Source organism: Filicampus tigris, chromosome 2 (assembly GCF_054856515.1).
Source record: "Filicampus tigris isolate MCC_2025a chromosome 2, RoL_Ftig_1.0, whole genome shotgun sequence".
Lineage (NCBI taxonomy): Eukaryota > Metazoa > Chordata > Actinopteri > Syngnathiformes > Syngnathidae > Filicampus > Filicampus tigris.
In genome coordinates this window covers 1,590,585-1,605,000 of record NC_141218.1, presented here as the reverse complement: position 1 = coordinate 1,605,000, position 14,416 = coordinate 1,590,585, and the positions used below count along the sequence as shown (strand labels likewise).

General features: G+C 47.6%; 1 protein-coding gene and 1 long non-coding RNA gene across 7 annotated transcripts in view; one reads left to right on the top strand and one right to left on the bottom strand.

Annotated features, from left to right (window-relative positions):
- pcdh7b (protocadherin 7b) overlaps positions 1-3,674 on the bottom strand; it is a 98,292-nt gene extending 94,618 nt beyond the window's left edge. For all 5 annotated transcript variants that reach the window (XM_086024333.1, XM_086024334.1, XM_086024335.1 and 2 more), the window contains exon 1: positions 92-3,674. In XM_086024333.1, coding sequence (XP_085880459.1) covers positions 92-3,160 — 3,069 coding nt within the window. In that variant the 5' untranslated portion in view covers positions 3,161-3,674. The remainder of the gene's footprint in view (positions 1-91) is intronic.
- Positions 1-14,416, top strand: part of LOC147150765 (uncharacterized) — a 495,403-nt gene that overhangs the window by 278,083 nt on the left and 202,904 nt on the right. The window lies entirely within an intron of this gene.

The following is a 14,416-nucleotide window of genomic DNA, read 5'->3' as shown; positions in this document are numbered from 1 at the left end:
TACGCCAGACAAAACACTAAGAGAAGGAAACAGAATACATTTAAGAGTGGTGGAGGGAAAAGAAAAGCAACATGGAGACGCATCTTCTTACCTGTTTGTTGTACTTGTTGATGGTCTGACTGCTGTAGTCAGAGCAGTGGTCTGATCCCAGTGAAATGTTATCTCCGGTGCCAACGAACGTGTTGGCCGGGGGCAGGTCCTGAACTGCCTGGTGCTTTTTGCCGGCCGTGGGCGACTGCGGGTGAAGCTGGACCGTGGGGAGCGGCGAGCTGGATTTGTAGTGCCGGGCCAGATCCGGGCTGCCTGGGCCTCCGTTGACTGAACGGTAGCGGCCCATGCCGGGGCTGTCGGATAGCTTCTCATTGACGCCGTCGTAGCGCTGGCCGTTGGGTTTGGAGGCTTCCACTGTGACGATGCTGCTGTAGAGGGGCTGCTTGGACTTCTGCTTGCGCTTGTCTTTCTTGGGCTTCTTGGACTTGTCGTGTTGCTGCGGCGTGAAGAAGTCTTCGTGGTCTTTCTTGCCAGCCTCGTAGCCGTTCTTATTCTTGGGGCGGCAGTAGCGGGCCATAACGACCACCAGGATGATGAGGATAACTGTCATGATTCCCGAAACGACGCCGATGACGATGCTCAGGCGCTGTTTGCTCAGGTCGTAATTGGGGTCGCCGGCGATGTTGGTGCTGAGAGATGTGCTCAGGCTCTTTGCCACCTGTGCCTCCACAATAGTCGAATTGGAAAGAGTCTCATTAACATAGACGTGGACAAGTGTAGTGGTGCTCTGGGAAGGCTGCCCGCTGTCGTTCACCTGGACCACAAGCCGGTGCAGTCCGTAGTGCTTCTGCTCGAGCTTCCCCACCAGTGAAATCACACCAGTGCCCCCGTCGATCTCAAAAAGCCTGAAGGGGTTGCCGCCGACTATACTGTAATTGAGGTCGGCGTTGATGCCAGTGTCGGTGTCTGTGGCGATGACTGTTCTCACCACGGTTCGGATGTTGCTGGAGGGCGGTAGGAGGGTGTAGGAGCTGTTAGTTGGGAATGTGACGGTCGGTGCGTTGTCATTGTCATCCATGACAAACAGCGAGACGGTGGCAGTGGCCGACCGGGGCGGGTCGCCCCCGTCCACGGCCTTCACGCGGAACGTGTACGTGGTTTTCTGCTCTCTGTCAAACGATAGCGTGGAAAAAATGGTTCCTGAATCGTTTTCAATTGAAAAGATCTCTTCCTCCTCCTCAATAAAAAGACTCATTTGTGCATTTTGACCTTTATCTGCATCGATGACAGTAACCATGCCAACGGGGCTGTTTGGTTCAAGGTTCTCTTTGACATAGAAGGTAAACACATCTTGCATGAACTTTGGCTCATTGTCATTTTTGTCCGCCACGAGGACAACTACTGTAGCGGAGCCCTGTAGTGTGTTGACGCCCTTATCTTTAGCAATCACTTTAAATTCATAGCGCTCCGTTTGCTCCCGGTCCAGGATGGTGTTCACTCGGATGTCGCCGCTGTCGGCGTCGATGGAGAAAATCCCGTTGACAGACGAGTCGAGGGAATAGCTGATTTCTGCGTTCTTCCCACTGTCTGCGTCACCGGCGGCCACCGTCATCACCCTCTCGCCGGGGGCGTTGTTTTCCGAGAATGACACCTCCACTACGTTTAGGTTAAAGACGGGAGCGTTGTCATTCGTGTCACCCACCTTGACATTAAGGGAGTTATTACTTGCCAGGCTGGGGCTGCCAGAGTCCACCGCCACGATGACCACATTGTATTCCTGCACGGCCTCGTAGTCTAGCGGCGCTGACGTATGGAGGAAGTATTTCTTTTTATTCTGCTCGCCCTCCATCTCGCTGGCCGGTTTGAGCTGGAAGGGCACATCGCCGACCACCGTGCAGGTCACAATGCCGTTCTCGCCCTGGTCACGATCTGACACCTGCACTAAGGCGATGGGCGTGTCCACCACCACATCCTCGGCCACGTTGGCGACGCCGTCCTTCAGGAAAATGCGTCCAATTTTCCGTATCTCTATGGCGGGGACGTTGTCATTCTCGTCCTTAATGTTCAACACCACGGTGGCCTTGTCCATTTTTGGCGGCTGACCCCGGTCACGGGCCATCACCGTGAACCTCAGCTGGCTCACTTCTTCGCGGTCGATGCGGTGCAGCACGCTTAGCCACCCCGTGCTCTCGTCCAACCTCAGCAGCCTCCGCACGGACTCCGTGGCCGCCCCGAACACGTACTCAATTTGACCGTTGACCCCCACGTCCGCGTCGGCCGCTTTGAGCTGCAGTATGGGGGCGCCGGGGGAGCTGTTCTCCAGCAAATCTGCCTCGTACACACTCTTCTCGAAGCGAGGGCTGTTGTCGTTGACGTCGGTGATCATCACCCTCAGGATGGCCTGGGAAGAACGCGGGGGATCGCCCCCGTCCCTCACACGCAGCGTGAGCTCATAGGAGTCTCTCTGCTCCCTATCGAGTGCCCCTTTAATGATGAGCTGGGGCTGCTTCTCACCGTCGGTGGTGTCGGCGACTTGCAGCTCAAAAACGCTGCTCCTGCTCGCGCCCTCCTCAAACCTCCTCTTCCCCGAGTACGAGTCTGCCGAGGAGCGCCTGGAGTTCTCGCCGTTGTCCTGAATGAGCTCGTACCTCTCGATCCCATTCCTGCCAAAATCTCGGTCTGTGGCCGTGGGCAGCAGGTAAAGGGTTCCGATGGGTCTGTTTTCCTCCACGGACAGCGTCAGCACAGGTGAGGGGAAAGAAGGAGTGTTGTCATTTATATCGGAGATGATGACCTTTCCCTCAAAGAGGTCAACCCAGCTCTGGGCCGGTCCGATGACAGACACCTCGAAATCGATGAAGCACTCATTCTCGTCAAATATCATCTGGCACTGCTGTAATTTCTCGCGGTCGATCCGTCTCTCATTGGTGGTGAGCTCGCCTGTGATGTTGTCTATCTTGAAAAAATCCGAGCCGGACTCGAGCGTGAAAGTCACTTCGCCAGAGCCGGCGACGATGCCCAGGTCGGCGGCCACGTTGCCCACCCGCACATCCGGCGGTCCCTCCTCGGCCAGGCGGTACCGGAGCACCTGCTTGGCGGCGGGTTGATGCACAAACTGCAGGATAAGCATGCAGTAGTATAAATAGTCCACTGCACCAGTAGTCCTCATTGCTCCCTTGTCAAAGTGTCCACCAAAATGACCACCAAAAAATTTTTTTTAAATCACTGATCGTCTGGATGTTGAAATAATAAAATGAGACTTCTTCTACATCACTCCTGCTGCAGTGGAAGGCAGCAAGTTTCCCCCTCTCTCCTCCTCTATGTATTTAAATGACGCCTCAGTGCTAGTAAAAAAAAAAAAAAAAAAAAAAAAAAGGCTCGGTGCACCACTGATTTTTCACGCGCGTAAAAGGCGCCAGTCTGGGCAACAGTAAGTGCAAGCTGTTCGCATTGTCACTCACGTTTATCTGCGCAGGATCTCTCCTCTATTCTGGGCAATATTCCTCTGCGCTGCGATGTGTCCACGCGAGTCAGTAAAAAGTGTGGAGGGAGGGGGAGCAAAAAACGAGCCACCTTGCTCAGGCTGCTCTCATCCTGCAAGTCACTTAGTTTTGTTTCCCGGCGCGACGCAGATCCACACACCAAAAAAACGACAAGAGTGGTAGAAAAAGCTGCAAAATAAATGTAAATCCCTTGTGACTTTTCTTATGGGGGGGGGGGGGGGGCTGATAGGATTCCTTAGCGGATGCAGCGACCTGACCACTTGCCTGCAGACCTGTGTCGGCAGCCTCTCTGCAGCACCGGGAGAGGGACGCGCAAATGATATTCCTCTCTCTTTCTCGCTCTCTCTCTCTCTCTCTCGCTCGCTCGCTCTCTCGCTCGCTCGCTCGCTGGCTCTCACTCTACTTCACTCACCCCCACCTCTCCAGTAGCATGCGTAAACAGGCGCGCGCTTGAGCCATGAGGCATCCTCGTCCAGGGGTTGGGAAACTGTCAGACCGGGCAAGGTAACATACATGAATACATTTTGTTGGGGGGGGGGCTAATTATGGCGCAGTGAAGCAGCCGACTGGGACAGGTTGCATGCACACACCAGACTCTTGTGATTTTCTAAAAGACCAAGCAAAAAAGAAACACTGTCTTGAGTGACGGTCGACTTGCACCGCTGTAGCAACTTCAAGTGAGTTGAAATCCATGTTGTGCATGAGACTGATGTGAAGCTGGGAGCGAGGACAGGAGGTGCAGAGTAAAGGGGATTATGTCTGGATTCCAGCAGTGCTTGTTCCTTGCTTACTAGCGCCCTCTATTGTCCGATTGCAAACAGACACGAGGGCCTTGAGCAGCATCATAAGGGATTGAGACACGGGTGTGTTATTTTTATACCTCTATCTGTGTCTATCCACTCCATTGTTGTTGTGTTTTTTTTTTTTTTTGTACTATTTATGTCCCAATATTGTCACTGTTTCTGAGCTCCATGAAAGAGGCAGGCAAATTATTAAGCTCTCTTAAAGAAGACCTACTCACATACATACAAAAATACTTGAATGTAGGCTACTTAATGTTTTAGGTCATTTTTCTGTACAACGTTTTACTTTTACGGACAACATTTGAAAACAGACATCCGCACTTTCTACTGGCTACTTTGTTAAAATAAGCCTGTTATGTTTTTCTACTGCATTATTTTCCCTTGATGAGGCAGCATTTCACGTGTAGTCTGGCCATGGCTTGAAAATGGCCTCAGCCTAAAAAAGAAAATGAGATTTTGTAGGCAGACGGCATATCTTATTAGATCATGCAGGTGTACCTAATGAAGCGTCCGCCGAGTGTCGGGCGGTGATCAATGCCATCGCGTTTGGTTCAGAAACATCCAGGATAATTTACGAGCAATAGTGTGGCATGAAAAAATAAATAAATGAAACGCCGCCGCGCCGCCAGTCGACTCCTGCAGGAAATCAATCAGTCTAATCAATCCTAAAAAAAAAGAGAAGAAAAAAAAAATATTCTACTCATGTTGCCTTCTAGACCGTCTCGCCAAGCGAGGCAATAACCAGAGGCTGGATCAAACAAGAAAACAGCGGTGATTGCCAGTGTCCCATGGCCTTTGAATAAGCAGATAGAGAGCGCGTAGGCCGATTTCGAGACAGTGTTTACAACCCGTACCGCCAAGATCAAGACTCCCAATCGCTGCGGAAAATCGTTATCAACCTTCCCCTCGAGTGGATGACTGGTCGAAAATGACAGCGTGGAAAGCCTCCGCGGACGCACAGGCGAACATCTCGCCACCGTTTTTCCTAAAGCCAGATGAGTCATACTCCAACACAATAACTAAAAGCCCCAAATTAGAACTCAGTCCAAGTAAAGCATCAGTCTTTTTTGGGGTTGTTTTTTTAACGTGGCTGTAGTTTGAATTATAGAAGTGGAATGTAATTATTTGGAAGTTGATATATATATATGTGTGTATATAAATATACAGCGTATATATACATATATATATTAGGGGTGTAACAGTACACTTAGGTGTATTAATATGTTTCGGTACGGCATGTTCGGTTCGGTCCACTTGCGTTCGGTTCGGTCCACTTAGCGCAAGTTTACGCACGGGCGCTACTGACTGTTGAATGCGGGAGAGGAGGGTAGCGGCACAAAAGAGAGAGCCAGAAAAGAGCCAGAGCGCGAAGGTCCCTGCGTACACTGCGGTCTCCTGTTTGGGAACATTCTGGCTTTCCTGTTAAAATCGCAGATGGGGAAAGGTACGTGGAGGAGTCGAAAGTTGTGTGCCGACATTGCTACATGAGGTGGGCGGCAGGTAGCACGTCTAACATGCACGGCATCATCCCACTGTGAATGTTTCTTAGACGAGGGAGCAAAAACGTCCAACTTAAATAGGGAAATTTATCATATTGTAGCGTCTTCCAGGCCGTCAGACGTAGTTTAATTATCACGTCTTTATTAATCCAAGTACAACTGCTCGCGCTTTCTCAGCTGCTCCACTCGCTTGCAGTACGATGCATTCATGAACGTCGGAAACATCACAACGCAGCAACACCCAAATCCGACCACAACACAAATAACTCAATTCGTTATAATATGCTGTTGAACATTCAAAGATTTTAATGCCTATAAAGTGTATACAATTTCATAAAGACTTTTTAAAGGTACTGTATTTTTTTCATTATAAAAAGGTTTAATGTAGTTAGTAATAATTGTAACTGTTATATATTTTTTTTCCTTCACAAAAAGTGTATATATGTACTGTTATGACAACTTGTCTTTAACTTGAATACTTAGATGTGTCATAGGCTGTTGCTGCTGAGTGTTTCAAGATTTCAGTGTTAATAATTTACAAAATCAATAGATCTTTATTGTTAGTGTATTTTTTATTCTGGTGTAATTGCTTAGAACACCACCCGAATGGTTCGCTTTTATTTTTTCAAAAAAATGTATCTGTTTTTTTGTACCGAAAATATACCAAACCGAAACGAACCGAAATGTGATATAACGTACCATTACACCCCTAATTAATATATATATATATATATATATATATATATATATATATATATATATATATATATATATATATACACACCGGGTATATATATTTTATTTTTTTCATGAGTGCCTCTGTGTCAAAGTTTGGGAGGATAGTAAATTCAACAATAGTTTGACTTCTCTTTAGGAATGCTGTCAACATATTGTAGTTTTTCAGTTTGGGACAGTGTAAGGTCAGTAGTTTGTCTTCCCTTTTGGGAAGTCTGTCTTCTTTCCCACGATCTTGAGTTTGACACTTGGTGGGTCTTTCCCATTAGAAATAGGCATGCACTTTTTACTTCTTTATACTCCAGCGGGCGAAGTCCGTGAGCACGTCACTAAGGTAATGCCGTGCACAGTTATCCTTGATACCCGCGCGCAACCCGAGCAACCCCAGTTGTTTTGAAAATGTGCTGCAGTTTCACTCCAAGTCGGGGGGCGTCGCTACGGCCGATACTGACGAGGATACTGCAGGGCGGAATTTGCTCTGCCTTTTATGACCAATTGTGGTCTGCGTTTTTACTTCCGGGCAACAATCAAAAAGACAGCGACAACAATGGATATCGTGCCTGCTACACCGAGGGAGCTAGATGACTAGACGAGGCATTTAATTGTATTGCGAAAACGATCTGGAAGGTGGTACGTGTGTGTGTCAGTTTCTTTACACACACATATGTGACGTAACACCCACGCCGCTGCCAAACTAGTTTGCTTCTCAGCAGCAACAAGCTGCGTGGTGGATCCTCTCTTACGTGCTCAAAAATAAATTACCCTCAAAGAATCGAGCTGGGGAAAAGTGTACATCATTGCAGCATGCGACATAACAGACTAATTACGAGAGAGAATGCGCGCGGCGTTGTATAAACAGCAACGATTTCTGACGGGTGTGCGGCATGTGTCGCAGACCTGTCGCCGACATGTCGCGCAGCACTACGCATCGGTCACGTGATGCAATGCGGCAGTTGTCGTTTTTTCTAAAGAATATTACTAAAGAGTGTGGGTTGTAATCCCAAATACAGAAGGATTACCGGACAACTGGTTGCACCATTCCTAGGACCAAGGTACAGTTTGACCTGCTCCATATACAGTATATGGCTTTCCCGTTCACTGCGCCGATGTCAGTCACCGTAACCCGCACGAAGTCTGAGTAGCCGCAGGGGACAAGTAAAACTGTCTGTCAACAAAGTGTAAAAAGTTGCCCGACAGCATGCGGCAGGCGGGATAGACGGGCAGCCGGCCAGGCCACTCTTAGGCGAGTCTTTGTTGCGCTGCCCGGGAGGTAATATGTCACGGCATCGTCCTCTTTTTTGAACAGCAGCGAGGAAACATCACAACACGGCGTGACTCAACAGCCCCAGAGAAGCAGCGTCCGCTTGCATTCCAACTCCCTCTGGCGATTTTGCTATTTTGATACCTTCAATGCCGTGGCTCGGCCCGGCTCCTTCTGGACCATGCGAGAGCTGTTTGGAGAAAGGGGTAGGGGGGCGGGGGGGCGACGTGAGCTATAGAACTGGTCTTGGAACATTGTTTTGCACAGTTCAACCTGGTCTGGAAAGGAGGGAAAAATGGAACCACCTAATGCTAATTTGTGCATTGATCAAAACTCTGTTGTAGCTCTGCCTATCTTTTGGCTTTGACATTTTCAGACGGTGTATTCTAGCCAAATGGGGGCAAAGTGTAGCATGATAAATGAATCGGGAGGCTCTGTTCTTCATGATGACATTAATATGGCGCTCGGTGATTAATAATCGCCACATCTCAGATGTAATCTGGATCTCTAAGGTGTCGCCGGCTACAAACGTGTGAAAGCTCCCACTGAACTGAATGTGGCGATATGTTTGTGATTTCACACTTGCATCGTGTAAAAGATGTCACTAGAAGATGCTTTGAGGAGAATTTAATTTGGGATTTATGTCTTTGGATCACAATTTTTTAGGTTTTGCTGTCACGTTGGTTCAAATTTTAGTAAACCTTCTTCTTTCGGGTGACAGATTTCTGGACGCTGAAGTTTCTGACCAGTAAAACTGAACTCCTGGGTTGGAAATGTGTGCTTGTTTTACCGGTAGAGTGGGGGAAATCATTATTGGTTGTTTGTTGATTATCATAATAAAAAGGGAAACAGGCTAACACTAAGTTGGTGTGAAAAACCCAACTATGGTTGCTCCAAGTTGGAGGCACACCCGTGCAGGCTGTCATTTGTCCCCTTTAGTAATCCCAGCATGCAACAGAAGTCGCATCATATATGTCCCTCAAGATACAATCAACTAATAAAGCCCTCCCAGGCGAATTACTGGACCCAAAGGTACCTTTCTGCGTTCCCAAGATATAAAAGTAAAAAGGTATGTCTTTGAGAGAACTACGGTGTCTCTGATTGGCCTGGCCCATTTGGTACTTATTCAGCATTTGCATGTCGTTATGGCTTATTCTGCTGTTAGCCTTGGAATTCTGACAAGCGCCTCCATGGTATCACTCCCATCAGTACAAGGGGCATACACACTGTCAGTTTTAGTCGTCCCCTCCCAGACAGTCAGTCACCCGTCCCATTTTAATCACTCCAGTGACACGAGGGGCACCCCGGCCTTTCAAAAGCCCCTCCAACATCAAAAGGGGACCACTCAAAGAAGCCATTCAGAGGCTCTTTTTCAATGGGACGAGGCCCGCAGGGGCTCCTCTCAATGGATTGATACACGGCAAACGTGCTCAGAGGCCACTCGTATTGTGATGATTTTCAGTGTCAACACCGCACGCTCCACCCTCAGCCCGTTGATCCTCCATGAGCCGGCCACTTGGCACGGAGAAAAGAGAAGCTCTGCACAATGCCCTGCTAATTCCCAACCATCCAGACGGAAGAAGAAAAGCGAGCGCAACACTGACCACATTATGAAGATCTTCTGAGGGACGAACAAGGATGATTCACCATTTCGACCGGCCCCCCTCGGGACTTTTGCATTCATTTAGTTGAAAACGGCGCTTGTGTTTTGTGACGTCTTCTTTTAACTCGAGTGACGTGCCGTGCGTGAAAAGTTGTGTATTTCCAATTCAAAGTTACTTTTTCTGCTGGTTCTGCTCGAGAGTCTGCATGCGGGTTCTGCCTTCTTTGCCGCTATGTTTATCTGTTTATGGAGTGTTTGTGTGCTGGGTCCCACTGTTTCGGCAGAAAATAAGAAGACACCTGCTTGGCTATTCGGAGCAGGCTGTCAAAAACAGGAAAGAAAGTGTTGGTAGGAGATGGCAGGGAGGGAAAAAGCAGTCAGGCAGCCCAGAGATATATCTATTCTGGCTCCCTGCTTCCCTCAAGCTGCCGGTAGGAGACTTCAAAATGGCCCTACTCCCTGCCACGGAGCGGGCTCCGGCCTGTCAAAATGTCTTTGAATGGAAAATACAGACTGAAAGTTTCTTCCTCTCTCACCCTTGTCCTCTTGCTCTCTTAGCCTCTCGTTCTGTAACCTCCCTCTCGCCATCCATCCTTCATCACGCACCGAAAAGGGCAGTGGACGTCTCACGGAATGCTGCTTTGAGAAATACGCCCTCTGCCCGCCAACTGGGCTTTCAGTCTTCACCGAGCTATCTGCCATTCACTCAGACATTCATTGTTCTCCAAAGATCCACAGTGCTTCACCTCAATCCTTTTGTTGAATAGCACTCGTTTGCCTTCTTAGGAAAATTGAAACATCAATATTTTGTCCTCTCTTTAGGAAAGTGCACAGTCATTTGTCCTCTTTTTAGTAAAGTACCACATCAACCGTCTGTCTTCTTTTTAGGAAGCAAAGGACGCAGAAGTGCAGTAGTAACATTGAATAGTGTAAGCTTTTACATTTTTAATGGGATTTGATCTAACTCGAACAGGAGGCAGTTAAATTTCTTCTCTAGTTCCTGATATGTTCTGTGTGGGACCCCTTGTCGTCACCCTGTCGTATTGTAGAATATTTCATGAAGTGTCAGGTTTTTATAGCGAATACGGACGCAATGTGCCCAAAAACTGAATCGTTGGGTTCGGTCGACAACATTCACCAATCCATTGGCGCGGTTGCGGCTGAGTTCGTTTCATTTAGCGTATGTGACCCCTGAGAGACGGCTCTCGCTTCCCGGTGACATACTGGCACCAAGAGAAATACTTGGTTTCGAGAGACAACACGCCTTCTTTTACAAGTCAGCTCACCATCAAAACCATTCGTAAACAATTGGCCCAACAGCTCCATAATGTTGGCGTAAGAGGCCAATGATCATTTGTTTCCCGAGAGTGGGCACTTGGAAGATCTATCTAGCGGAATGACCTCCCAAAGGCCATTTGCATTTAAGGCTAATATCCTACTTCTCCCTTGACAACATCTCGAATCCCATTCCGCCGGTGCTTTTCCCTTTATTCCAGGTGGCTTCATCACCTGTGGCCAGAGGGAACGCTAGCTAATGGCCACTTTCGTCTGATAATTGCTTGTCTTGACATTTCGAATCGCCTCCTAATTTGTTCATTTCTGATGTAAAAGGGAGTTGTTAATTAGCGCGTCTTTGCCTAGCTCATCATATTCACGTTGGACGGGAGGTCGCTGCAGAATTGCACGCTTGGTGTTCTTGGGGCGTGATGGTTAAGAAGTAATACATGCCTTTTATGCATTTCTTTCCACAATCTACACTCATCCACCAAAATACCCAAAAAAATAAAGAATTACAGCACACTCTAGTTGAATTAGCTGTTTTGTTTTTTCATGAACAAGAGGGCCCAGGGTGATTTGTTGCCCCGTAAGTGGCTTATCCGACCCCTCGATACTCCCTTCAGAGAAGCCAACACTGTATCCACCTGCACATTTTCAGAAATAGGCAGATAAGAAAAGAAATTTGTTTAATGTCTGAATTGGTTAGTTGGCAGGCACTCCATGAAAACGCAACTAATTGCTTATAATTAAAAAGTCAATTTTCATAGTGCAATACAATTATTATTCAAAACTCAGCACGCACTAGGAGATTAGGACAGGAAGGTGAGATGTATCCGCCGGCAGCAGCAAGAAACAGCAGGCGTATGTTTGCCACGTTAACATGGGAGGGAGAAGTCAATGTCCTTGTGAAAGTCTAAAGATGAGTGATGCCTCAGACTAAGCCTTCAATCTCTTCACAATGCTCATCTCGGTAATAATTCATTCGGTAGCCGCAGAAATGGAAAATATTGATTTTCAATGAATAACACCCCCAAACCAGCGTACGCCTCAGCCCAAGATTGTCGGGAAAGTTAAAAAAGGAAAAAAAGGTGAAAAAGAAGTAGTCTATGCCCTCTCTCGAAGGCAGTGTGGGTCTAATAAAATGTGTGACTGTCACCAAACAGCCTAATGGGGTTCATACTGTTACGATCAAGTTGCTTCAGGGCTTCCATCTTGCACGTCATGAAAGGAAACGCAGATAAAAACATACATGTTATCTTAATCACAGTCAAAAAGTCATTTGCCTCCCACTGAATGCAATCCATCGTGTGTAATTAGCTCCATTTTTCCTAGTTCTGTACCTTGGTGCTTCGCAGGAAGTAATCCATCACATGGCTGCATTTAATAACAGTGTTTTGGACAGAACAACGTGATCAGGATTGATGGATATTTAATCTGAAATTTAACGAGACAATCGTATCATATGCTGCGATGGCAGCAGATGATCTCCCGTGCGTTACGTGACTCGTAATATCCTCTTCACCTGTTGATACTGATGCCAAACGGACCCGCGTGATTTTGAGGATAAGAATCTCACATTTTGCTGATTGGATTAAAACAAAAGGGACGACGCTTTCAAATTCCTCGACAAAAGGATTAAATCAACGCATCGATTACCAACAGCCATTTCTCATGAATACTTTAATGAGCGAGATTCGTTCATTAGATTAGGAAAATTCAGACGGATTAGGCAGACAGTAAGCGTTTGCCATGTTGGCAACAAGCTTGACTGGCCTCGTCGCAGCCCAGTTTGCAGGGTTTTCATCTTTCACCGCCCCCCCCAAGACGCATCTGACCTTCTGCCTTGAAATCACTTAACCGCTCCCCCGTTACACCGCACCGGCTTTCTTATCTGTCCCCACTCGCCCCCTGGTCGACGATACGCACCTCTAACCTCCGCCCACACTCCCCAGGAGCGCAATCTGTTGTCCGCAAGTATTGATCAGACACACAAGGTTTTGATTAGCGCACTTGGCTGGATAAGGTTGTGCTCCACCATTCCACTGTCTTTCTCCTCAATTGGCTGGGGACTACTTCACTTCATTGGAGTCGGCGATTGGATACACCCCAGACCACCCATCCACCCCCTGCGGTAAAAGATCCGACAATGTGTTCTCACTTGACTGAGTGTTTTTCTATCGGTTTTGTCACATAGGGGAGCGAGTTAAATGAAGTAAAAATGTGTGCGGCAGGGAATAAAGCGCAAGTGAAAGGTTCATCCGAAAGTATTGAGTGGAAAAATTCACTGCTACTTTTTCCAAAAGCCGAGCGAACAAAGGGACGGTCGCGAGGAGAGATGGGAAGTCGATACGGCGCTTCAATCAACAGGGAAAGTTTTTCTCATTTGCAGGAGAAAGGATGACTTGTCAGGCCTCTGACATTGCAGCCTAAAAGCCACTCACCCATTGGCCTATTCACAGGTCAGCCAATTAGGGCTCGCCGGTCAAGGATTAATACCTACGGTTAAGACCGCCATTGTGTGCCACCCAAAGCAATTTCAGACTTTCGCTCGCCTGGAGGGCTTTCATTAAAAGCCAGATGAATGCTTTTGGTTATTCACACGTGGACTCTGCTGTTACATTTCTTTAAGAACCTCACTCAACCCACAGTCAGCCCTTAATGGCAATGAAAAGAGATGACTTAGTGATTTTCAAAGTGTGCTTCTGGCGTGCCGTGCCGGGCCGCCTCCCTCCAGTGGTCCATGAAAGAGCCAGTGAAGGGGGATGTTTCTTATGTTTTTACACCACCTCCCAACTTGCGATGCGAGTTGTTCTCCCTGAGTTTTGGGAACAATCGCTCTTCCGCCTTGTTCTGGTTGAATAGATTGTAAACAGGTTCCCCCACTGATACTCATCAGATGAAAGCGGGCCCGGCGTGGAATTCAAGAACATTCTGCCGCTTGTGTTCATTAGTTGCACGCTTGCTGCGATGCATGCTGCGGGACGTCGGTCCAGACTTGGACGGCCGCTCCAGCAGATGTAGCGCAGCCTCTCCAAAGTGGCCCCGTGAGTTTGGTGGAAGGGAGAGGCTGGGCAATGGAGCAGAGAGGCGGGGGGGGGGGGGGGGGTGGACTGGCAAAGGAATCGTTCCCCCGGGGTATCGCTTTTGCTGTCTCACTCCGCTGGTCCTTTTAATGTGTGACGCTCAGATTGACAGGCTGCGTAACGTGCCAGCCCACAGGAGAAAACGACAACTAAAGTCCGATTTGCCAAAATGTCGAGAAAGGCGATGTTGGGGTAGTCGCAAGTTTCAGTTTTGTTTTGCTATTCAGAACACAGAGTTAAATCGAGCACGGAGGTGGCCGAGTGATGTCTTTGGCTGGAGTAATGGGAAGTGAGATGGTTTGAGCATTTAAGGCAGTAATTCTCAAAGTGCGGTGAGAATGCTGTTTTAATTTAAATGTATATATTGATAAAAACATTTCAGAGCTGTAATTTTAATACCATTTTTGCTCATGGTTATCATACCGTCAGTATCGGCCCATGCCTAGCCACAATTTTGATTTACCTTTTATGTGTAGTACATTCTAATTGAACCAGTACTCAGACAATTACTATTTTTGGTGTTTATTTGGTCATATTGTCACTTCGTTCCTGTAAAACTTGGCATCTTGTTTTTCCTATATCACATCACAACTTACTCTTTTTTTTTTTGTTTGTTTCTTCTATTTTTATGACTATTTGTCATTTGAAGTGTTTCACAGA